Source organism: Motacilla alba, chromosome 8, assembly GCF_015832195.1.
Source record: "Motacilla alba alba isolate MOTALB_02 chromosome 8, Motacilla_alba_V1.0_pri, whole genome shotgun sequence".
Classification (NCBI taxonomy): Eukaryota; Metazoa; Chordata; class Aves; order Passeriformes; family Motacillidae; genus Motacilla; species Motacilla alba.
The window spans coordinates 4,812,025-4,838,007 of NC_052023.1; the positions used below are offsets into that span (position 1 = coordinate 4,812,025).

General features: G+C 51.8%; 1 protein-coding gene across 1 annotated transcript in view; it reads left to right on the forward strand.

Moving 5' to 3' along the window:
* Nucleotides 1-25,983, forward strand: part of SSBP3 (single stranded DNA binding protein 3) — a 55,062-nt gene that overhangs the window by 17,767 nt on the left and 11,312 nt on the right. Inside the window, 1 exon segment of the mRNA XM_038144280.1 lies at nt 19,013-19,102. Coding sequence (XP_038000208.1) covers nt 19,013-19,102 — 90 coding nt within the window.

Genomic DNA, 25,983 nt, shown 5'->3' on the forward strand with positions numbered 1-25,983 from the left:
AAACTGCCTCAACTGGAGTAAAAATTAATTTAATTTATTGCCAATCAAATCAGAAAATGGTAATGAGAGGTACAAACTAAATCTTAAAAGGCCTTCCCCCTACCCCACCTTTCTTTCTGGGCCCAACTTCACTCCTGGTTTTCTCTCCCTCCTTTCCACCAGTGGCCCCAGGGGACAGGGAATGGGGGCTGTGGTCAGTTCATCACAGTTGTTTCTGCTGCTCCTTCCTCCTCAGGAGAGGACTCCTCCCACTCTTCCCCTGCTCCAACGTGGGGTTCCTTCCACAAGAGGAAGTCTTCCACAAAATTCTCCTGGGTCCTTCTCCCAGGCTGCAGTTCTTCCCAACCTGCTGCAGTGTGGGTCCCTTCCGTGGGGTCACAGCCTCCTTTGGGCATGCCCCTGCTCCAGTGTGGGGCTCCCCATGGGCTGCAGGGGGTCTCAGCTCCATCCTGGAGCTCCTTGGGCTGCAGGGCCACAGCTGCCTCACGTGGTCTGCACCACAGCCTGCAGGGGAATCTCTGCTCTGGGGCCTGGAGCACCTCCTCCCCCTCCTTCCCCACTGACCTTGGGGCTGCAGGGCTGCTGCTTTCATGTTCTCACTCCTCTCTCTTCTCTGTCTGCAGTTGCTCCCGCACAATAAGTTTTCTCCCTTCTTAAATACATTATTCTAGAGCCCAGTAAATTGCAAGTAGCTCAAAGTGCTGCACTTCGGTGGCTACCCCTGAGCCCAGCGTTCAGAAATTCATTAATTGGGCTGGAACAATTATTTTTGGCTTTTGCAGAGGGAAAGGCTATAAATAATCACCCTGCGAGCTTGTGCGGTGACTTTGCAGCCTCTGTTGGGGGGGGTTGTGTTGGGGTTTGGGTTTTTTTTTTTCCTTGCTGCTGCCCGACTGGCTTTTTCTTGGCGGCCAAGAGTGGGAGACTTATCTGCAGAAAATACCATTTGAGTTGATTAAAGAAACTCCTGCCATTGGCCCAGAGTGCCAAACTTTCTGCAGAAACGGTTGCGCTTTCTGAGAAACCGCCCCGGGGACCTGCTGGGTGCTGGCTGGGGACGGGGAGGAGGGGAGGAGGACAGGAGGAAGGCTTCCTCGGGCTCAGGGAAGGCAAACAAAGCACAAGACAAAGGATGTGGGGGAATCTTGCCGAGGTGGGATCATACTGAGGAGGGATTGCCAGGCAGAGGGGCAGCGGTGTGCTGCTCTGCCAGCAGCAGCTTGCACTGCCCTCACACTGAGGGGTTTCGGGGCTTGGGGAGCTGGGTTTCAGCCAGACACTGATCCAGAGGTGAAAGCCTCTGCATCCCAGCACCTGCCCCTCAAGCTCACCCATCCAATACCTCTGGGAGCCAAACCACAACAGCCTTAGCAGAAGCAAACAGCATCTAGTACACCTTCTTTTGTAAGCCCTCTGTCGCATCTAAAATAAATTTGCATGTAAATTGACAGGCTGATTTTAATGTCTCCTGGCTATAGAGCACTGAAGGCCCAGGCTTCCCTTGTAGGTGGGCAGGTGGCATGGTCCCCACACTTGCTGGGCTCTGGCATGGTGGCACAGAGCCATTCCAGGGCGGAGGTTGCAGAGGCATGGGGTGGCTGCTTGCAGGGAAGCAGAAACTTTGTATTTCCTTTTTTCTAAGAAAAAAGCCCCACAGATTTTTTTAAGGATTGAGACTTACTGAGGGGCTGGTGGCTGAGAATGGCCAACACAGGACAGCAAACTGGGTTTTCCTGTAGGGAAGCTGCTCTGTGCCAGGCTGCTGCACTCCCAAGGCCCACTCAATGCCCTGGGTTTGCAGGAGCACATCCCACATCTCTTCCCTTGCCTGGCAGCAATTAAAACACATTCCCATCATTGGTTCGGGTTGCCAAAGACAACAGCCACGACGTCTTGGAGAGCGTCACTTTGGCCAGAGCACCCCTTGGTACCTGGATTTGGGGAGCACTGCTGGAGCTGGAGGCAGTGTGAGGATCTGTTAGGAGCATTTCGGGAAAGGCTGCCTAGAGCAGAGCATCTCCCGAGCAGTCTCGCCGTGGCAGCTTTCCTTCGTCATCCATTATTTATTTGATCCTCTGCAAAACAAATTCGCTCCTCGGCACTGATTCTGATGACGGTGCTCATTTTACAAAAGAGGTAAAAGGAGCTGGTTTTGTTCCCAGTCTGAAAGACTTGAACAAAAAGGTGTTTCCTGCCGCCTTCTCTCCTGTATCAGTGAGATAAATCTGCAGAGTTTTAGCGTGGTGGTGAAAATTTTGGAATCTCAAATAGCAAAACATCAAGCAGTGCTTTCCCTGTTGATCCCCGTCTTTCCTGGACTTGCAAGGATGTTTGCTGTGACAGGATAGGAGGAACCAAGATGCTCCACTCACCTCGTAGCTCACAGCTGAAGGTTTCTTGAGGGCATGGCTGTGTGTCCAGGGAAAAGGGGCTTCGTGGGTGCATCTCCTCCCTGCGTGTGCTATTGCAGGGCACAGCAGAGTATATCCTTGGGGCTTGGAGCCAGTGGGGTGGTTTCAGAGGGCGCTCAGGGATGTCCTCAGTCACACCAGTGGCCAAGCCAGCTCCACGTTGCTTGCACCAAACAAGCTGGAGCGCTGGGCCGGGAAGTTTGGAGGGAGGAGACGGCGCGTCGGAGCCGCGTTCGTCAGGATGGAAATAACTGTCAGCCCCATTCAATCTGTCGCCTTGTTCCCAGGGGACAATTGCAAAACAGGATTACTGGTACTTAAAAATTCATAGAAAACGTTTCTTATCACAACGTCATAATTGTTATGACTCAGAAGAGTAGAATTGCCATTTTCCTGTGCCTTTTTTCCCCCCTTCACTTTTGTTGCGTACCGAGTCCCTTGTTGCAGCTGCGGGATCGTCGGGAAGGGGGAAAAAAAGAAAAAAACAAACCAGGGCGATGCTTTATTTTATGCTAACTGCAGCATTTGACTTGAAAATGATGTCCCACTGGGTCTCGTGGTCAGCATATTACGGCGTGATGGATGGCTGTCAGAGCGGCCGTGGCTGGCAGATTGCGATGGGTGGAGGAGAACAGATGCCCGGTGACTTCAGGGGCTTTAGCAGAGCCCAGGACTGAAGAGTGGAAAACAAAAGCAGATGGGAGAGCTCTGCTTGGGCTAACTATTCTTCTCCGGCCACGTGTCGGGGAGGGAAGCTCGTCGGGCGGCCGTGTCCCTTCTGCGCTGTTCCTCTGTGGTGAGCTGGGCTGCCTGCTGAAGCCCTGGGTGAACCCCACTTGACCCGAGGCCTGAGCCTACGTGCAGACCATCCCTGCAGATCTCGAAAGGGCAACCTTTTACCCCTGTGAAAGAGCAGATTGCGCTCCTTTTGATGGTTCTTGTTAACCCTTGGCCCTGCTGATGGATCCGAGGCAAGGCCTGGGCAGGCTCCGGGGGCTGCCCTTTCGGAGGGCGTCTGCCGGTGTGTTTTGTGCTCTGCGTGGCATTTGTCTTTGGAGTTGGTCAGGACCCTGTGAGTTTGAGTGGTGCTGATGGAAGTGAAAGGAGAAGAGTGAGCCTTTCTTGCAGGAGCATATTCTCAATGAAACCTTTTGCAGATGCTGCTCTGCAACCCCTCACCTGCTCCCTGTCCTGTCTCCTGCAAACTTTCCTATACTTTCTACCCCATTGGAGGGTTTAGAAAAGAACCTGCTTTGCCCCTCACATCATTTTGCTTCTCACATCTCTCTTTCCTCATCTCTTGCCCCTTTGCTTTCTTCCTACCCCTCCTGTCCATCCAAACTTGGGCAGGTGGCTGCTGCCTTCCCAGCTGGTGTTTGCTGGGGATTGCAGGGTTAATGGTGAAATTAAATTTCACTGCTGTTTTTAAATTAATTGAATCATCAGCGTGGGTAACGGGAAACAGTGGTATCATAATGTATTTGATATGGGTCTTTAAGTCAGCATTTGCTGTGAGATCTGGAGCACTAGATCTTGGTGGAAGCGATGGCTAACTGATATATTGCAGTTATGGCCACAGTACAAAGGCTCCTGCTATGTCTTGAAACGTTCGGGTCATGAAGTTGAGTTGGTTTATGATATGGCTGTTTTCCGTGCGTGCTTCCCACGGTGCTCCTCAATCATACTGGGAAAAACCCTGCAGCTGGCAGGAGCCAGCAGTGCTCCCCGTTTGTGCCTCACACGTCTGTGAGGGTGCCCTTTTGGGTGGCAGAGGAGCATTGGGGTTTTGCTCCTAGGAGTCTCTAAAGTTTTTTCTGCTGGAGGAAGCAGACACAGGGGAAAACATGCTTTTTCCTCAAAGAAAACAGTGGAAAGACTTCTGCTGATTTGCAGCATCGTCTGGCCTTTCCTTGGTGGCCCTGGGGTGGCTTCAGGACCTGCCTTGGAGAGCAGAAGCTGTCCAGGCTGAGGGCCAGCATCCTCATGTGATGTCCCCATCATGCTGGGGACAAAACTCCTAGCAGGCCATTGTATAGGCTCCTCTTTCTTGTCCTTTACCTGGTCCAGCATGGTGGGACTGAGTGATGGGACTGCATCACAGTGTGGTCCCTCACGGTAGACGGTGGCAGAGGGCCGGTGTTAATTAAAAGTGGAAAAAAAGTAAAGGTTTAGTGTATGTATTGTGGAGTTGCCTGCAGGCTTCCACCCATGAGGGGTTCCTACATCCTATCCCAGCAGCTGTAACAGGCAGGATGAGAGGAAATGACCTCAAGTTGCACCAGAGGAGGCTTAGATTGGATATTAGGAGAAATTTCTTCACTGAAAAGCTTGTCAAACCTTGGAACAGGCTGCCCAGGGCAGTGATGGAGTCACCGTCCCTGGAGGGATTTAAAAGCTGTGTAGATGTGGCCCTCGGGGACGTGGTTTAGTGGTGGGCTTGGCAGTGCTGGGGGAACGTTTGGACTCGATGTTCTTAGAGGTCTTTTCTGACATAAATGATTCCATGATTCCCTCTCGTCAGCAACTTCCTCCGGAGATCGCAATTGTATGGATGACCCCGGAGTGCACCTACGGCCGCGTCAGCAGCACTGCCTTTCACAGCCAAAATCTCAAGGCTACTTAACCAACTGAAACCTCTCAGAAGCTGCCTTGATATGAGTATTGATCTCCACATTTAACTCTGCTTTGCCCAGTTGATAATTGCCCGAGCTGGTGGCGTGGAGGACGAGCAGGCTACAGCTGGATTTTGGAACAGGGTTTGGTGGGACACATCAAAAACCTCAGGGCTGAAGAGCCTGTTCTGGTGCACTAGTTCAGATTTTGTGTAAAGACTTGCTTATTATTTCTGCTAGTTATGTCTCTAATGAGGTGAGACGTGCCATATGTTGTCCATAGGGAGGGAGCGCCGCAGGTGGGGCGGGGGCTGGCCTGGTGGGTAGTTGCTACACACGAGAGCCTGAAACTGCCTCAACTCAGATTTGGTGAGCCAAGATTGCAGCTGATCCGTCCATGCCATGGGCATTGGTGCCATGTCACGTCTCAGAGCCATCTACAAACTGGCAGCACCTTCTTGCTCTTCATCCACTGTCATGTTCTCCAGCTCCCATCAGTTTTATCCTTCCGTTCCTTCTTCCCTTCTCTTACCCTCAACAGGTTTTTTGCTTCAAAATAAAGTGGTTTTGGGGCCAGGCCCAAGCATGCTGCTCCTTTGCCTGCCCACAGGAGTGGCAGCCGTGATCTGAGCAGCCCAGGCTGCTCTCTGAGCAGAAGTTTGAAACTAAACCATAGCAGGGTAAAGAAATATTAATTGGTGAGCCCTGAGCTTAATTTGAGCAGGGCTCTGCTGTTTAAACAATTGTTGGAGCCATAAACCAGAAGCCCTTAATTATGGCTAATTATTTTCTGCGCTGAATCTATGTGGAAGCTCCTCAACATGAGGGCTCCTCTGAGCTGCACCGGTTGCGTGTTCAGGCATCATCCAGCCTGCATGTCCCTAATAAAATCAGAGGCAGAAGTGTTGCCTCCAGCCTGGCTGCCTGACCAGGCAGGAGCCTGCTGCCTGCAGTTCCCTTAAACCCAGGGGTCGGGGCAGGGTGCAGGGGCTCGGAGGCTCCCTGGGCAGGCAGCTGGGGACCCGAGGGCAGGCAAGAGCAAGACAGGAGCTGTTTAGGACATGGACTTTAAACTCTCTGGCATTTGGGGTTTGTTTAAAAACCAGCTAGGTAAATATTTGTGAAGCGGTTGGGATCCGGCTGCGGGGTCAGACGCTGTGCGCAGCCCTGTGGGCTGGCCTGGCCTCCTGTGGATCCCATCCTTCCCACGGCAGGAGGCATGTCCATCCTCAGCCCTGCCCAGGAGATGGTGGAGGCAGTGCAGGGCACTTGGCATCATCACTTGGGCCACATTTCTCTAGGGTGTGGGGTAGAAACGGGTGCTTAGAGGTCTCTCTCCTGGGGTGTCCCGGTGTGACGCTTCAGTGGGACGTGTTTAGAACAGGTCTCCTGGTGAGGCTGCACTGTGCAACCCAAGGATGTCCCTTCTGTGCCATCCAGGCTACTTCTGGGGGTCGGTGGTGCCTTTTCCCGATGAACCTGGAGCTCCTGCCCTGTGCACCCCTGCAGGAGGGAGGCTGCTGGGGGGGATCCTGCTGGGGACCCCCAGTACATGCCAGGGCAGGTAGGACCTGTGGCTTGCTAGGGAGGATGGCACGGCAGGGACAGTGTGGCAGGGATGGCACAGCAGGAATGGCAGGGCTGGAGGATGGCATGACAAGGATGGCAGGGTGGGAGGATGTCACAGCAAGGATGGCAGGGCAGGAGGATGGCAGGGCACGGTGCGGCGCCGGGGGAGCGGTCCAGGCTGCCTGTACACAGCAGCTGTCAGCGCTGCTGCCTTCACCCGCCCAGCCCCAGCCTCTTCCTCGTGGCACAGATGGTTTTAACACTTTCCTGGGCCTTTTTTTCTATAATTAACTCTTGTTTGCAAGTGGGAAGACACTTCTTTCCTTTTGGCAGAGCCATCAAACTCTCCTCGGCGGTGTGCTTTTTTAAAGCCATCGTGTATCTATCCCCCAACTGCAGTCTGTTGTTTTTACCAGGCTCTTTTAAGGCACTGGGCTGCCCCCCCTTTTCTCCCCCCCTTGCTCTTGCCCGGAGGTAAAATCCGCAGGGATTGCAGGCGGAGGAGGCCCCAGCCAGCTCCGGCAGGGGAGTTGACGAATCCGGCCAAGGCGATACAAAAGCCGGTGCCCGGGGAGGGGGGAAGATGGAGGGGCCCCTTCCCTGCACCAGGAGCCTTTGAACCCCCCTGCTCCCAGCTTTGTGCGGCTTAGCAGGGTGCTGCTGCCTGCACAAAGGCGCCTCGTCCCTCGTGTCGGTTCCATGCTGCAGCTGGGAAGGGTTTTCCCAGGAGAGGCTGCTGGCCAAAAGCCTGGTGGGTGCTGGGGGCTGCTGTGGTGGGTGCTCTGTCCCACCAGGATAAGGGCAGGGAGCAACCCCAAAGAGCTTCACCAGTACTTGGGAATCTGCAGGGTGGGCAGGGGTGGGGGGTTTTCTCCAGCCTTTACAAAGACCTAGAAAAATTAACTGGAATACTGTGCGACATCCTCTGCTTTTTTTGGGGTGCTCGGGGTCTGCCTGTAGCTCCCTGTGGGGTTTAGGGGGGCTTTGCTCTCAGGGAGGTGAGGCTGCAGCAGCTCTCAAAGCTGGAAGGTTTTGGGATGCTCAGGTTTGGGGTCTGAGGATGGTCAGCATCACAAGCTGGTGCTCGTAGGAATGTCACCGTGGAGAGGAAGGTGCTGGGGGACTGTGCCACCGGTGTCGTGCCTGGGGTTGTGTCACGGTGTTGCAAGAGCAGCTCTGACTGTGGGGAGCGAAGGAGCTGTTCTTACTATGGATATCAAATGGTGGATGTGAAAAAGACAAAAGAGAAAAAGCCTATCAGGAAGTTTTCACCAGCAGTTCGTGGCCATGACCACCATGCCTGCGCTGCCTCCACTCCTCATCCCGGTCCATCCCTTGAACTCCACTTGCTGGCTCTGTAGCCAGGTGTTTCCCAGCACTGCCAGTCTAAACAAGACCTTGCAGTGATGCTCAGCTCTCTCACATCGCTCCCTCCCCCTCTCTGCTGTCTGAATGCCTGGAGCTCTTTTTTTTTTTTTTTTTTCCCCCTTGCTCTCCAGACTTTAAGTTTTCCTGCCTCACGTACCAGTTTATTGCTGGGTCAGGGGGCAGGGGTTTGCACGCTGGTTTTATAGGGTCCCTCCAGAGCTGGCTTCAAAAAGCTCCCAGTTCATAAATGGGGGGTTTGTATTAACCACTGTGTTTTGACAGGGAGAGCTGCTCTTAGAAGAGAAATAATTAATGTTTTGTAAGCTTTAAAGGGCGATGTGGTTTGGAGTTGCATCTAACAAAACCGCTCTGTGCAGAAAACAGTGATTTTTTTAAAACCCGTATTTTTATCAGAAATCCTCCCCCATGCCAATGTGCACCTTGTCAGTTGTGCAACCCCAGGAGGACATTTCCGTGGGGAAGTCCTGCAGCTCAGCTGTGCCTGGATCACCAGTGCCAGCAACACCAAAGCAATGCAGAGAGCTGGTGCTAAGGTAAATAAAACATGAGGCCGCTTCGGAGCGGTGTTTCCGATCCCCAGGTTAAGGCAGCGGAGCAGGCGGGGAGGTGGTGTGGTGAATTCGCTCTTATCCCTTGGATGTGTACCTCTTCTCCTCCAGAACATGCTGAAATAGTTAAAATGCCTCTTCCTGTTCGCCCTCCCCCTCCCAAGAAATCCCAGCCTACCAGGGGAGATCTGCACCCCCTCCAAGCTAGCTTAGCCCCTGGCTTTTTTTGGCAGTGGAGAAAGCCACCAGTTCTTGGGAACAACACTGAATTACACAGTGGCTTACGTCAGATTTACTCCTCCTGTCCTTTGCTCTAGCTGCTCTATTAATTTTGATATGCCTTGAGCAATTATCATACCTGGGAAACACTATTTTTGGGGGGCAGCACCTACAAATAACTGCAATAAACCCCACTGTTTAAAAGGGGGAGGGAACAGCAGACATGAGGCTGTGCTTGCCTGGATTTTGAGTGTTTTAATGTGAATTTTCTTCAGAAACCGTGTGTGTGTAGAGTGGTTGGGGGTCTGGAGGGGGCATCTCACCCTTTCCCCACCCGTACACCACTTTTGAGGTCCAAAGCATTACTCCCAGGGGCATAGAGGGTGCGAAGGGGCAGCCTTGGAGCAGGTTTGGGATGTGAGGGCTCCATATGGCTGGAAGGGATTAGCCTGGGGGATTAGATGAGTGGAGAGGAGGGGAAAGTTGCTGCAATCCCCCCTCCCCAAAAATCCTCATCTCTGACCCATGGCAGATGCGCTAAGATGATTTCTGGGGGCGATTAGCACTGCTTTGGGTTTGTCTGTGCCCCTGGAGTCACAGCTGGGTCTCGGTGCTGCCATGCCCGTGGCCTGGGCTGGGATCCTGTGCTGGCAGGTGGTGAGGAAAGCTGGGATTTTCCTCCTGCCACCGCCTCACACCCACATCTTGCACCTTCCCTTGTGCTTGATTTCCAACCTGAGCTGCTTGCTCAAGCTTTCAGCTTGCCTGGAAAGAGTATCAGTGGTGCTCAGTCCGTGCTGCGTGGGCAAACGCGCTCCCCAGGGATGGATGAGCCTGGGACACAGCACTTGGGAAGTCATGTGTGTTGTGACCTTGTTGGTGGCCGTGCACTGCTTGGGGAGGGTCACCACCACTGCTGTGGGATGTGGGGATGCAGGGTGGTGTTCTGCAACTCCAAACTGGGCAGTGAAACGCTGCGGGGATCCAGGATGCAAGATGTTTTGTGTCTCCTTTCCTAAGGCAGGATGTCAGTGAAAAGGTCTGCATGGAGGGCAGAATATTTTCACCGTTTCTCAGACATCACCCTGGAAATCATGGGAATCGTGCCAAGGCATGATGGCTTTTCTCCATCATCACTCAGTCACAAAACCCATCTTGCTTGGGATTGGGGTTGGCCAGCAGCTTTCCTTGTGGTGCTCCAGTGTTGCTGTCCCAGCAATGGCTCGTGGAGAACTGGGTTGGCTCTTGGAGTACAACTGCAGCCTCATGAAGGATGTCTAAACCCTTACTGGCTTCTTGGGATGAATCAAGGGTGCAGAAACATGGCAATGCTCCCAGGAGGTGGATTCTTTAGGATGGATTTTACCTGGGTAGTGACAGGGACAGAAGCCCACAGCAATCGTTGTTACTGAGTACAGCTGTCCTCAGATGTGCTCTGAGTCCATCCGTGCCAGTGAATTCAGGGCTCTGAAGGGCTGCCCAGGTCTGGCCGCAGCGGTGCCGGCTGCTCCCGTGCAAAGTCCACTGCCTTCCTCCCCATCCGCCGCGCCAGGGTTTGTAGGATGTGCCGGACTTTGTCCCCCCGTGCAGCAAGTCACAGCCCTTAGTTAAGTTCAGCTGCCACCTCTGCCTCAATTTAAGGCATTTCCACTCCTTCAGCAGCATTTTTCATGGAAGATGCTGTGCAGAGGAGGTGCTACAAAGCACCATCAAACATCAACAGAGCCACCTTTTTAAAAAACACTGATTTCTTTTTTTTCTTAACCCGCTGCTTTGTTAGAGAAAGGGTTTTTTTATTTTTTTTTCCTTTTTAAATTATTTCTGGTTTTAAGAGCTGGCTGTGGTAAAACTTCACAGATCAGCAGGCAAATCCATCAGGGGCCACTGCGAGCGGGGCTGGATGCTTGGCCGCCTCCGTAGGTACACAAAACCCGCCCGGGCGCCCGCGAAAGGTGACGGCACTGCTCGGGAAGCGCCGCCGTAACCTTTCACAGCCGCTCAGACTGGCTTTGTGCGATCACACGAAGATGGTGGCCACGAGCATCTTGTCAGGCACGGGCAGATGGTGTTCACCTGCTCCGGACCAACTTCTTTTGCCCTTTGCCTTTGGTGTCGGGGAATAATGCCGGGGCAGCTGCTCGCAGTAAAATAGGCTTAAGCAAATGGGATATTTTGGCATTCAAGTGCGCGACAAGAATGGGAGTATTTGCATTAATTCTCTCCTCTCTTTCCCTGCGGCGGGAGAGGATGGAGAAAACTGGGATGTTTTCCCGTGGGGTAAAGCCGGGGCCTGGTCTTCTCCGGCTGGATTGGGGGTGGGAAGTGCTGGATGCTGTGCTGGGGTGTCAGTGCTCCATCCCGCAGCATCCAGCTGCCCAGACAATGGAAAAGGATGTTTTTCCGGGGAGGTCACGGTGTTTCCCGCTGCACTGCAAAGGCAGTGGCCGGGAAAGGGGGTCTCACCCTCTTCCCTGGGTTCGGATGAGGGTTAGTTACCAGACATCACTGACTCCCCGTGCAAACTCGCAGCTTGTTTTGTGTTATTTTTGATTGCAAAGAGCAAATGATGAGGTCGACTGGCTGAAACACAAGGTGGCAAAAATTTGGAAAAAAAAATTGAAAAATGCATTTGTAATCTGCACCCATCTTTAATGGGGAAATCGCTGCCGGGCTCTGGATGCCTTTGGGGTGTTTTGCCAGTGGGATTGGCAATATCCTCGTTAGTTGTCAGTAAATCCTTTGGACAAGTTAAAACTAGTTTTCTTCAAATGCACGTGGTGCAGTGGCATGGCATTTTTCTAAAGTCACGAGTTATTATTATTTTTCTTCTTGAATTGGAAGAATTTAAATCTAGCTTTTCTTACAACCCCTTCCAGCATGCACTTGGCAGTTTTGATCTGGGAGAAGGCAGAGGAGCAGAGAGCAGCAGACACTGGGAAGCAGAAGTCCAGCTGCCAACACCAGCAGCCTCCCTTGCTCCTCATCACACCACTTTATTCCTAGTTTCCTGAGAGGGTAGGCAGTATTTTCCTTAATCTGGCCTTTTCAAAGGCTGGGAGCAGGACTTGATTTTAGCTGTGATGCTTAAGGGGAGGGAGGATGGAGGGTGAGCTGGTGCACACAGCACTGAGCATCCAGCTGTGCAATCCCACATAGTAAAACATCAGAAACTGCAGCATGGAGCAAGGGACATCACTGGGAGTGAAGAACTGTGGAACTTGAAACCATCACAACTTTGTAGCAAACTCCAGGAAATTACCTCTCCCAGCAGCTTTGCTTGCTGGGAACGTTTCTCTTTTGGTTTTAAGGATTGTGATGTTTTTTAAAATCTGAAATTAATCTGTGAGCTTTCCATAAAGTCTTGTGTGGGTACATCAGGAGTTCATTTAGGTGGATCCACTGAGTGTCGAGTGCAGAAGGGAATGCAGGTTGTTGGTGCTAGGAGCTGCTGGGTGTCCCTCACAGAGCTGAGCTTCCCACACTGATAGATGAGCAGTAGATTAATAGTCCTAAGCAATTGCATTATCTAATGAAAATTTTATATAATTATTTTATATAACTTTTTTGGCAGGTAGACCCTGAAATGGATGGTATTGATTGCTGGAAAAGAGCCTGGCCTGTCTGTTGCTGGAATTATTAGAGGAGAATTGATAGTAATTAATACCTGTGTATTTACAGCATTTTCCAGGGTGCTAATTGCATGGGATCCATTTAAGCTGTTTGGCAGTGGGGCGGGTTCATACAGTGGTTCTCATACACTGGTTTTAAGGTGTAGCTGGACGTGGATCTTGTGCTGGGGAAGATGCTGGCAATGAGACCATCAGCTTCACCTTCCCTCCGAGCCAGGGATAGGGGCCACTCCGTGGCAAAGCATCCCTAAATACCGGGATTGGGGAGAATCTGTACACCCAACCCCATGGTGTGAAGCCCTGAGTGCTCTCCTCTGCAAAGCCCATCCTGAGTCAGGAGAAGCGCTTCCAGCAGGCCCAGCTTCACTTCCCACAAGTTTCCCTTTGTAAACCTCCCTGTACACACGCGTGTGCAAAACGGAGCCTAATTGCATTTAGTCTGTTCTACACCTCCCAAGCTTATCCCCCCCCCCAGCTCTCCACCCCCCTTTAATTCGGTCGCTGTGAAATTTTTGCAGCCCTGCCAAGTTATTTCCTTGGGATATATTTAGAGAAAGCCAGCTCAGCAGAGCGCGCTGGGTGTTTGTGGAAGGATGTTTGTAAATGTTAGCAGGAACGCTGGCGGGCTGGCGGAGCAGATGTCCGCGAGATGCTACCAAGAGCCTTATTTACAAACTTGTAAATGACTGAAGGGGTTTCCTTCCCGGGGATAAGGGGGACGCCGACTTAAGAGATTAAAATCCTATTGTTTCATGGCCGGAGCTGCTGTCTCAGATTATCCTTTACAAGGGAGGGGAAAAAGAAAACCGACAAAAAAACCTGTATTAGCTTGAAACACCATTTGACTGTTGTGCCTTTTTTTTAATGGTTTGGGGTTTTTTTTAAGGCTCAAGGAAAATATGGGGCTGGGGGTTGTTTCTTTCTCCATAAAGGAGAGGGGAAAGTTGCCGAGCATGGCTGTTCCTGACCAGGGTGTGTGCTGGAGCTTTGTGTGCTGGGCAGCTCACAGGTGATGGATTTAAAATAAGCACAAAAAGCTTGTGCTGTTCTAGAAGTATAATTAATCTGAACTTGTATGCACAGTGTGGTGTCCTCTGGGAGCACAGCGATGGCTTTTGGCGGTTTGGTGATACTGCTATGAGCCCATTTAATCTGTTTTGGGGTTTTTTTTTATATCTTGGGAATACACAAAGCTTCAACCCAGCATTGTTTTACCTTGTCTTACCCTAAAATAAACCAAAGCCGGTTTGTTTTGTCTTCTGGAGCATCCCACCAAGTGGAGAAAGCAGGATGGACTCTGGCATACCCTAACTGGTGAGCACAGTGTGCTCCAAAAAAATGCTGAGCCCATCTGAGAGGCTCTGCAGGCACCACGGTTTTGAGGTGGGTGCCACAGTGGGTGCCCGCTGCTGGCACGTGGGCTGGCAGTCTCACTCTCAGAAGCTGCAGCAGGCTGGTGTTCTATTTCTTTGGTGCACGTTGATACAACACAGGCCCTGGCACCGACCCGTGGAGGGGACTGACGGGGGAGAGGATCTGAGGGCTGGGTCCAGGGGGAGCGGTCGGCGTGTCGTCCTCCCTGGCGTTAATCGGGTTACCCTGAGGTGTGGGAGGGTTCTATTATTAAATTTAAAACCTGGCTATATAAGATGAAGGCAGCTTTAACGAGATGAAAAGGCTTAACTGGAGTCCAATTAAATTCCGTATTACCTGTTTACGCAGCCTGCTTAAGTCCTGACCCGCACGCTGGTTTCTTCTTTAGGCTCCAAAGCCTGTGCTCTAGGCAAAAAAATAAAATCAAAGGAGACAGATAGATACCAGATCACCAGCATGTCCTGAGCACCCCCGCGTGCTCCTACCAGAGGCAGCTGCCCTCAAGTCTTTCTTGTGCTGCTCCCACAGTGGCTGCAAGGTGTGAGATGCAGCCAAAATCCTCTGGTCCACTCTTCTGGAGAGGAGAGAGGGCAAAACCAGCTGGAGCTCGAAAAGGAAACACCCAGCCATCCTTAGTTTGGTTTCAGGTCTGTACCATGAAGATATTTTTGCTCTCCCCATCTCACTGCTGGGTTGATGGGGGCTGTGCCTGGCCGAGCAGCCAGTGCTGGTGGTGCTTCCCACGAATGGAGCATCCTCCCTTCTGCCTTGCACCACTCTTGGGATGTTATTTTTGTTAAAAATAAGTGTTTGGTGAAAGCCAGGATGGGATGCTGGGGCAAGCTGCTCTCCTGGAGCGTGTGGTGGGGACACCAGCTTCCGTTTAATGGCAGAGTTGCTACCACCAGTTGGAACCTGTTTTTCATAGGTGGTTCATAGGAACCACTGCTGGTGTTGGTGAAGCATGGCAGGTTTGGGTGGGTGGTGAGCTGGGGCTTGGCTGGTGCCCTGTCACCATTATGACACTGAGAGCCTTGCAGGAAGGGGTGCAGTGCCTTAGCCCACCTTCAGGATGCTCTTCAAGGTCCACAAATTGGGGGGGGATGAGGAGGAAGAATCCCTTGCAGCAGCCCCGTGTGTGAACAACACCTCCAGAAAGCTCCTTGGCTTCCCAAGCCCTCTCTTGTAGGGTGCTGCCTTTTATAAGCCGGGTACCTGGGAGGTGGGAGCAAACACGTTCTGGCAGTGACAGCAATTTCAACCCACCTGCTCTGGTTTCTAAATTCAGGCCCAAACCCTGGCGGGGCCTCGGCGGTGCCTCCCGGCTGCTCTGGGGCCAAGCGTGCGGCAGGGCGGGGGGCAGGAAACGGCTCGCCGCACCCTGCTCGCAGCAAGCCCTCACGCCCAGCAAAGACCTAAACCCTGCAGTAAAGAAAGTAAATAAATAAAAGCGCTGGACCGCAGCTCCTCCCAGGGCTGTGGGACAGCGGAGGTGAGTTGTGTTCCCGGCTCAGCCGGCCTGGGAAAGCAGATTTGGGTGCCACCAAAGTGCTGGTGGGGATGTGCCAGGGGCTGGGGAGCGGTGCGGGGCAGCCCGTGCTTCTTCCCCGCTGCTCTTCAGCACAGTTAATACAGCTGAATAACCTGGTTTCTCCTGGAGGATTAAGTTAAGGAAACAAGATGGTTTTAATAGCCCTTTGACATCCTGCATAGATTGTAGCTGAAGACCCCAACCAGCCTTGTGGCACAGCCAGACAGCACATCTTTTCCCTTTTTCCCTTTTTTCCCCTCCATAAGCTGATGCCAGTGGTCCTGCGCAAGTGGGCTCCTATCGATAATTCAAGTGCCCAGCTCCTGGCTGTGCTGTTTTGTCCGATTTCCATTGCCTCCTGACCTCCATCCTTCTTTATTTGCAAAGCTATACTCGCAGGCAGCGGTAATAAATCAATTAATGACTCTGATGAATCGTTTAATGGCTGACAAAATAACACTACAGTCAACAGCTTGGATCTCTACAGCAGTACCAGAAGATGCTGGTTGACTCAGGGTAGGGAGACGAAACAGAGACTGTTAGCTCAATTAGTGCAATTAGTGTGCGATTTAAAGGCTTAGACGGCATCTGCTGGCGTACCAGGCCGGTGTGTTAACCGAGAGCTTCGGTTTGGAGGCGAAACACGGTGATCCAGATTGTCATCATTCCACTGGCTTCCACCAAAAAAAAAGAGGGAAAATACCAACGTGTGTGGCAGGGAATTAAAAATACATATGTGTGTTTGTGTATATAGCGATGCATGTGCGCCCCAGGAACACGTATATATTGATTTCCAACATGGGGAATATTTGCCATCCTAGAAAAGGCAAATGAGCTGGCATGCCAGCATTGCCAGACATGTCCTGGCTCATTTCTGACAGTGGTTTCCATGTGTTTCAGTGGAAGGAAATTCGGGGTGTCACATGCCAATGGAGACCTTTGTGTGGCTGATGTGCTTCTGGTTCAGCTCCAGCTTGGATGTGGTGGCACAGCAGTTCCATGCCCATTTTCCTGCCAGCTTCCCTGGCAACTGCACATTGTCTGTACCTTCACCGGGGGGGTTCGATGGGTTTTAGATGTTCACCTGAGGAAAGAGCTTTGGAAAGCAAACTGCAACCAGAAGTCCCTAAAAAGAGTTTCTGGGACAAAATGTTGAAAATAAACCATGTGGGAGGAGCTGAATGGCCAAAAAAAGTCCTGGAAATGGGTGCTGGAAAGCCCTTGGGTTTGTGTGCTGACCCTTAGGGTTTGGGTGCTCACCCTTAAGGTTTGGAAAAGTTGTTCCTGCCGTCTTCTTTTGCCTTTTTTCTTTCATTTCTGGCACGCCCAAGTGTTTTACAGAGCTGCTTCAGCCACAGCTGCGCTCCCAGCGCTTCACCAGGGCTAAAGGTGCCTCAGTGTTTACCTTAGCAGCGGTGATGGGGAGGGGAATAAAAAGGGAAATAAAATGTCACTTCGCAGCCTTGTAAATCATTCATCAAGGGCTGACCAATTTGGCTCTCATCCTACAATATGCTCAGGGTACTTGCGGGTTTTTAATTACCAAGTTCTGCCAAGCGCCACATGTGTGAGGAACTTTAAATCCCCGTTTACGCTGCGAAGGCATAGGTGAGGTTTCAGGGTGTTTAACACGGAAAAATACTCTGTGGTTTTGTGGAAAAATGGGTATTTGCTTCAAGATTTTCTTTGGCTGCTCTGCCCTTCTCCCTCTGCTCCCTCTTGCAGAGGGGAGGAGAAGAGCAGCATCCTTTCCCCCCGGATCCCCAAATCCATGTTCCTCCTCACTTCCCACCACTTTGGGATCCATTTCGCTTTGGGAGATTCCCCAAGCAAAGGATTATAGTGTGCTGGAAATCTCTTGAAACCATAAAATATCACCTTGGCAGCTTTATTGCAGCGCTTGCCGCCTTGGGAGAGAAGCGTTTTGCGTGATAGAGGGTTTAATAAAGGAAATTCCAAATGGGCTCGCTGCAGTTTGGGGCTCAGTCTTATATATTTTTGCATTAAGAACCGTCATCTGCTTTGCAGAGAAACTGCAATATGTTCATGGCCTTGGATTAAGATTTGGTTTTACTTTTATAGCTGACCCACTTGGGGGGATGGAGGGAGGGGGAGAAGTGGGTTCACTCCCTCTCCCATCTATTTTTGCTGCCGTCTGATGTATAAAAAGAGCCTGGAATGGGCAGGCTTATTTTTCCTGCCAGGACTTTTTTTTTTTTTATTAACTGTAAAAACACTCAGATCTGGCCTTTGCTGCTGATGGGGGGAAGGCTGTTCAGGATGCCTTGTTCAGGGGCAGGGGAGGGAGCATGGCGTGGGGTGTGCCTGGGGGTGCAGGACCCTGTAGCCTCAGGGGGGAATTGGTTATTTCATGAAGGGAGGCTCTTTCTGGGGAATCAGCCTCCGCTGTTGTCTGTGACACTTGCAGCTCTGAGATGCTGGGGTGGGTGGGAAAACCAGCCACTCATCCAGCGTGGTCCTGGCCTTCATCCCACATCCTGCACGCCAGCTCCTGCTGGAGAGCATGGTGAGGGGCACAAGGCAATGATTAGTCTGGTGCTCCCCTGCCTCTGCAAGGCTTTCTGGTCAGGAGTAGCAGGATTGCCGACCAAACACGGGGATCCTATCTTGGCAATCCTTAGTCCTTAGTAATAATCCTTAATTTTCCAGGCTGCCCTGACAGCCTGGCTTCCCCCTCTGCTCACATCTTGTGGTTGTTGCTGCATCGGATGCGGTCGGGAGCCGGGGCTGGCTCGGCTGCTGTTGGGACGTGGAGTTTGTTGGGTGAAACCAAGCCTGAGCAGGCTCACATGCACCCCATCTGTTCATGGGATTTCCTCGGTGGAAAATTTTTCCACTATGGTTTTAGGTGGGTACGTCCATCATAAAAACTGGTGGAGGGAGTAGTTCAGCGATCCAAATCCAATGAACACCACTGAGGTGCCTTCGTAACTGCCCTGTAACTGGAATGGGGTCACTTGGTGTTGGGCAGACTGGGGTGCACTTGGATGGCACAGGTACTGCTCCTAATCTCACACGGATGTGTCACCAGCAGTGGCTTTTAGAGAAAGACCTTTTTCTTATATTTGCTTTCAGAGTAGGAGCTTCCCATCACGCTGGTGCTTTCCCAGAAGTGAATAAATGCAAATAGGGATGCTGACAGAGTGAGTGGGGTGTCCAGGTACCCCATGTCTGTCCCCATCCCTCCTTTTTGAGGCTGGAGCTGTGCTGGTGGCTCATTCTAGGAAGGCATGAGGGGGACTGTGACTCCACAGGTTGGATGCAATGAATTTGGAAATTAATAATAAAGCCTTGGCATGCTGGTGAGGTCAGGGAAGCATAATGCTCAAAGGACAGGGCTAAACCAGCGAGCATGGTGGGGAGGTGGGAAGAGAAGCATTTTAAAGCTTTCAAACATCTTCTACCTAAAATTACACGTTGGATGAGGCTCCTTGGTGGATTAACAAGACTCAGTGCCTGGGTAAATGAATAAACAAACCTCAGAATCATCTCCAGGTTCCGTGTGGCCATCTCCTCAGTGGGTGAGTCACAGAGGCCGGTGTCCCTCCAGCTGTGAGCATCCTCCGCCGCTTCCTGCACGGGGGAAGATGCCCAGGGCTCCGGGGATACAAGGCAGATTGACTCAGTGGGATGTGGCAGGAGAGGTGGCATTTCTAACGTGCTTTTGTCATAACTCTGACCATGTTTGCCCTGGTTTTGTTCCCCACAGAGCGCAGCTGCAGCCCCGAGTCCCGTGCTTGGAAACATTCCCCCGAATGACGGGATGCCCGGGGGCCCCATCCCGCCCGGCTTCTTCCAGGTAGGCTCCTCCTGGTGCTCCCTCCCCTCCTCACCGCACGTGTTTGCTTTCGCTCTGGGTGTCAGCGCTGTCGTGCCTGTGTTTTGTTGGTTTTTTTTCCCCCAAGAGGATGCTAGGGAAGCAGCATGCCTGCACAGCTGACCTGTCTAGGAATAACTTGTGTTCTGCTGTCCTTCCACGTTTGCTTTCTATCTTTTGTGGCCTTAAAGCAAATTCCTTTCTTGCTCGAAGAGGTTACTGTGTATTTACAACCAATGTTTTTTTTCCAAAGCTGCTTGGTTTGTGTTTGGGTTGGGATTGTATTTGTTCTCCAGTCCTAACAGACGTGTGTAATTGAAAACATTCTGGATTTTGATTCCTGAAACTTTTTCCCCCTCCTCTGGTTAACCACTTGATTTTTTCCAAATGCAATCACTGACTGCATTAACAAACCCTGGCTGCGGCTGCAGGCGGGAGTGGGCTCCAGCCAAATCCCCGAATGCCGTGGAGGCACCTTGTAAGCAAATACCCAGCAAAGTCCCCAAAGTCCCCTCTCTCCTCCCTTATCCCACAACAAGCTGTGACAGAGAAGGGGGTAACGTGTTTGGAGTGATGCTGACAGACAGGATATCAACAAGCACAAAGAAAAGGAGTTTCCAAACCTTGAACCTTGAGGGTTTTTCCTCAGGAATCTTTTTGCCCGGGGTGAGCTGCGCTGGTTTGCAGCAACATAAGCTTTCGGTGCTTTAAAATCCTCCTGCTTGAGGATGAAACACTTGTTCGTGTAAAAAATGGGATAAGAGTTGAAAGGAATATTTGTTTTGGCAAGCTGGGCTTTTTTTAATCTGGGCTTGTGATTTGTATATGGGAGAACTTCTCGGGCAGTAGACAGGCGAGCTCGATAAGGAGCTCGTGATTTATTGTGGCGATATCTGAGCCCGATATCGGCGATTGCGTTTGTGTGGGAAGGGGGAAGGAGGGTCCTGTATTTTTTTTTGAGAGAGAAGAGAGATCCCATTTCCTGAACATGCTTCTGACAAAGTAAGAATATCCGATATTGATCGGGAGCCCTAAAACAGGCGAATCTTGTAGCAGCGCTCGGCGGCCGGGGGTGAAGCCAACGGCGGAGATGCAATCTCGCAGGTCAGAGCTGCTGCCAGCAATCCCAGTGCCAAGCTGCTGCTTCCAACAAATGTGTCTCCAAAACGTCCTGATCTCGCCCCGTGGTGAAGCTGACTGTCCTTTGGGGCTTCTGCTTCACGCCGAGCTGCAAAACTGGCATGAATTTAGGGCAAGGCATCAAGTGTATGGGTTGGCTTTCCCAGAGTGGGAAAGGTGAGGAAGAGGAGTCGCATCTCTCCAGACTTTTTACTGTTCATGCTGCCGTCTCGACTCTTCCCATTGACAGCCTCCAAGCTGTCCCCCCTTCTTTCCTTTCTGCCCTCCTGTAGCACTTTTGCACTGAGGGTCTGATTCAGGAGCAAGCAACCCATCTTAGCTCCCTGCCTCCCGCGCAGCTGGCCCAGGAGCCACTTGGGTAGGGGGTGGCTCAGAATCAGGAGTGGATCCTGAAACCCCAGACAATGTAATAACACCAGGACAGGTTATGCTGCCCTTCCCCAGCACTGCCAGAGGGAAGAGAGGATGGGGGCTGGTGCATATGGCTCACATGTGACATCTCAAGAGCCTGCCTTTCCTGAAAGCCCTCCAACATCTGGTTTCTCCTCCCAGCCCTCGGGATGGAAAGCAGAAGAGAAATCCCACCTTTTAACACAGTCTGAACATCGCCTCCATGAAAGCCTGTCTGATTTATTGCGGGTGCTGGAGCTCATTCCAGCTTCAGGAGATGCTGGAGAGCAGCTCTTGCAGAGATGGGCTGGAGGCTCAGTGTCGAGCCAGTCACAGCTCGGGGGTAATTTCCTATCTGTAGGAGATGAAAGTGCCTAAATTCAGAGGGCAAAAACAAAAAGGTCACAGAAGATAGAAAGGACTTCTCCCCAACCCTTGGTATGCCAGCCCTGGGAGTGAGTGAGGTGGTGCCACCTCAGCCAGTGCCATCCTCATGCCAGGAGAGGGCTCAGGGGTTTTCAGCATCTTGCTCTTCTGCACCAGGGACCTGCAAGGGATATCCCCAAGGGTAGCAGGCATGGGCAGATAGTTTTTGAGAGGATTCAGAGAGCCTGATCATGTCCAGGCGTGGTGGGGAGTCACACAGGGAGCTGAGGAATGAGTCACCAGCGAAGCCCAGGTGGCAGAAACTTTGCAATGCATGAACCCCCCAGCCCTGCATGTGAGGATGTCCGCCACAGGCAAAGGGAAAAAATTGATATGGACAATTCCTGGGACTCTATAGCCCAAACTCATGTGAGTGAGCTTGGAGGAGAAGGAATGCTCCGGGAAAGGGAGAAAGAAGCAAGGAGGTCTCCAGGCTGCGACGCCCATCCTCAGCCGCTGCCTTGCAGTGACATTCCCTTCCCAGTGCCAGGGCTCAAGCAGTGCCCTTCAGGTCAGGGGCCAAGGGGAGTGCAGCCTGCAGAATCTCCCAAAATGATGGGAGAGGAGAGGCCCATGGCACTCTTGCTGGGGCATTTCATGGTGCCAGCCAGTGGCACAGCATCTGGACAAAAGGTTGGCTGGGTTGATGGCCAGCATGGGTAGATGCTTTTATTTAAATCTCTCTCTTTGTCCCGTGTAGATGAGCAAACAAACCCTCTGCTCATCTTCCTAAAGGTCAACAGAGGCGTTCCTGCTTTTGTTTTGAAAGCTGGATTGATGCCGGGGTGCAGATCCCTCGCAAGAGGGATGGGGGGATGCCGGGGAAATACGGGAAGGAAAACAAAAAATTGAAAGCGATTAATACCACACCTTTACACCACTAAACAACGGAGGGGAAGCCGAGTCAGCAGCCCCCCCAGGCATGCCTGCTGTCCCCAGGCAGAGTCCCCGCGCCGCCCCGTACCCCGCGCTGATGAAATGGAAAGTTGACCATAAATCAATGTCGGCGCTGCGTTAGCTATGCATCAGCGGCTCGGCGCCGAGATGCACCAAAACAAAGCGCCGGCTGCTCCGTGTTCCCACACTGCCCCCTAATGCAGACAGACCTCGAGAGCTGGGGAGGACGGGGGCTCCAGAGCCCAGGGGTCTCCCCCCCCACATCCCCTGCCCTCCCCAGCTCTCCTCCCCACGTCCTGGAGACGTCCCCCTTTGGGTGAGGTCGCCCGTGGGGTGAGCATGGTGAAGCCAGGGACAATAGGAGGGGGTCCATGTTGTCCTGCTCTCTCCTGGGATGCCACCATTTTCCCCCTGCTGTCCTGATCTCTCCAGAGGGATTTCCCACTGCTCGCCGAGTGCCACCGGCTCTGGCCAGCCAGTTCCAGTGAGGCAGCACGAGAGCCATAAAACCAGGCTGCTCTTCCCAAAATCCTGGGGTAGAGCTTGGTACCAGCCTGGACCAGGCAGGGTTTGAAGGAAGGTAGCCTACAAGCTGGAGAAAAGGAAAAACAAGCATCAGAGAAAGTTTTTTTCTGGAAGTTTAGTAGGATGCCCGAGGCTTTTGTACCGAGCGTCTGGAGCATATGGTGGGATTTGCAGTCAACTTTCTCTCGGGTGCTCCAGCCAGATGGAGGTGACTGTTCTTGGCTCTGGCTGACACGGGTTTGTTTCCTGAAGAGCTTGTGTTAAACATATTCCTTAAAACCAGGCTTCTGCAGTTGGGAGCCCCAGCTGCAGGCGAGGCAGAGCTCCTGCCCACGACTGCCTTTCGCTGTCTGCGGGGGGAATTTGGCCCGCCTTGCCTTGCTGCCTTGCCTTGCCTTGCCTAACCTTGCCTTGCTTTGCCTTGCCTTGCTTTGCCTTGCCTTGTCTAACCTCTCCTGGCCTCACTTTGCCCCGTCTCGGGAAGGTCCTCACCCAGCAGCACATGCTGGAAGTCAACCGGGGTCTTTCTCTTTGAAGGCAACTGGAGCATCTCTCCTAAAGGCTCCTTCAGAGATAGCTCTTTTTTTCCTTGTCAACTTGCAAAACATCTCTCTCCTTCAGTAGAAATAAATCTCCTCTCCAATAAACCCAGGCATGGCTTTAATTAATATCCATCTAATTTATTTTAGTATTTTCTAACGTCAAAACTGGCAGGCAGGGGCAGGTATTTTAAACACAAGATGCCTCCCTATTGCTAACTCGAAACCATTGGTGTCTCGTGGCAGTGATGCTTTGCCTTCTCATACCATCCTGCCTTGTTCTGCCACCCCCAGAGGTGCTTGAAAATGTTTTTAAATAGCAAAACTCCCCCATTAGCTGAAAGTATGTAGCCCATAAAACATGATCCATTTGTGGTGAATTACGCTGGAAACATAAATTGACACACACGGAGCTATGATCGCCCGTGCCATTTTCCATCTTTAATATTTTACAAGAAGTTTGAGGAGTCGAGCTCATGAAAGACAGAGTGGAAATAACCTGATCTCCTGGAAACTCCCTGTAGGAAGCAGCTGTGGCAGCAAACTTCGGCTGTCCGGCAGGCCGGGTTGGGCTTTTAAAGTCCCTGGAGTGTAGAGGGGAGAAATGAAGCAGAGTGGAGGTTGGGGCACTGACAGTTGTTGGAAACAGTTTATTCTAACACCATTTTAGCTGTTGGGGTTCTTTTTTGGGGTTTTTTTGAGGCAGCTACAGGAAGATGAAGAATAACCCCACACAAAGAATGTCCAGTTTTGAGGGAAAAAGGAAGGACTTGAGACAGATGATGGGGTTTCTGTGGCTGGGGAGAGTGCAGGTCTGGAGATGAGGGTGAAGCAACTGCAGAGCAGGTCCTGTTCACCCAGCATGGCATGCCAGAAGGAGCTGTGCCGCAGGGATGCGACTCCAGGGCTGGATGGAGGGATGTGGAGAAAGCAGGACAGCATGTGTTCAGCCTCCTCCTTTAACAGGAGTAGTTAATAACTGCTAAACACGCGTTTTTTTTAAGAAAAAAGGGATGTTCTGTTGGTTGGAGCCCACATGTCGTCTCTGCAAAACACTTGTCTCAACTGCCGTGATCCATCGGGATCATCTGCCGCTCCCTCTGCAGCGAGGCAAAATCCCGTGCAAAAAGCCAACCCCTCCAGCAGGCGTTCCCGGCCCAACGCGGGTCCCAGCCCTGAAACATCTGCAAGTATTTATGGAGATAACAGTATCCAGAGGGACTGCCTTTTTCACAGAGCAGGGCAGCCCTTCCGAGGGGGCCGCGGCAGTCGCAGCTTGGAGCGAACATTTTGGATGCTGCTGCACAGGAAAAGCAAGAGAAGGAGGAGAAATATAAAAGCTGCTTTCAGCTCCTCCCTGCCTGCCAAAACGTTCGTACAAGCTGGGCGTCACCTTATCCAGAAGTGTCCTCTGGGAATGGCACCACATGGGATAATGGGCAGGGAGGCTGCGGCGCCGAGCCTGGAGCATCCCGGGAGCGGCTTTGGTGTCAGGGCAGGAGCTCGCTCCAGAGGATGCACTCAGCAGCACAAACAACAATGCTCTCTGGGTCCAGCTGCCACAGGGGATTTTTCTCTGGTGGAAATGCTGCCGTGTCCCTTAGATGCTTTTTCTCCACCAGTCAAACAGTGTTTGCTCTCCAGTTCGAATGCAGACCCCAAGCATCGCCCTCAGGCCCAGCCAGGGTGCTTTCAGGTGGCCGTGTCCCCCATGTGTGTGGTACCTATTGACCCCACGCCCTCACCTGGAGAGGAAGGACATCATTACCTGGACAGCAATGACCCCCTCCTGCAGCACAAGGCAGGCATCGTGGAGCACACTGGCTCTTGCATTGATGGGGCTTGAGGTCTGGCCTCTGCCAGCCCTGGGTTTTACCTTCCACTTGTTTTCATCACTCGTTCACCTCTTCTGATCTTCCCTGCCCCAAATGCTGCAGCTGAGATGTGTAGGAAGGGCTTTGGGGGTGGCCAGACCTTACTGGGGGATGGTGGGAGGTGTCTGCTGCCCCTGCTGCACTTTGCATTCACAGACAGAGTTAGCAGCTCAGAAGCAAAAATAAGTCAACTTCCATGCCTGGAGAGGACTTCTGCTAAAGGAGGTTGATGCTGCAGTTGGACCTCAGAGGTTTGTCTTCTCCTCTCTGGTGGGACACGGATGGAGAAGGCAGTGGGGAGGGTTGTCTTGAGGTGCTGTGACCTCATCCAGGTGAGGCTGGCCAGGAGCTAAGGGCAGGGGCTGGTTCCTTTTGGCACCTGGAAGAGAAATGGTGGTGTAAGTGGTGGGATTTCAGCGGCTGGAGCAGAGAAGCTGGCAGGAGGCTGTTGGTTTCAATCTGCTTGGCTCCATCTCGCCACTGAACCATTCAAATAAAAAAAGAAATTAAAAAAAAAAAAAAAAAAGAAGAAGAAAAAACCCACCCTCTTACTTTATTTACATTGCACTCAAGTTTCCGCTGTACAAAAGATTTGCAGGTGCAAATATGTCCTGCCTTCATTAACTTCCCCTCCCTTTTTAATTTATGTGATTTCAATTTTCCTTCCCTGTACTGTTAATTAGGGGACCCTCTAATCAGTACCATTATCACAGTGGTATTCATGTTTAGGAAAGCTGCTAAACAAATGCTTGCAAAATTGCTAAATGGCTAATTAATGTCTGTTAATTAAGAAAATTGCTCATGGTAACAAACCATGCCATTGCTGGCAGCAGCTAGAAGGCGAACACTTGTTGAAATTAGTAACGAGGCAGGTAGAGAACATCTGCTCCGGCGCCGGTCCTGGAGCCTGCCGTCGCTTCCCATCACCTACTGACAGAGCTCCTGTGCTTTCTCTACCAATTACACCTCCTTTGACTCAAAAAATACTTTTTTTTTTTCTTTTTCCTTTTTTTTTTTTCCCCCCTTTTCCTCACGTTAACACGCACCGGTATGTTTCTTGCACCGAGCTCGC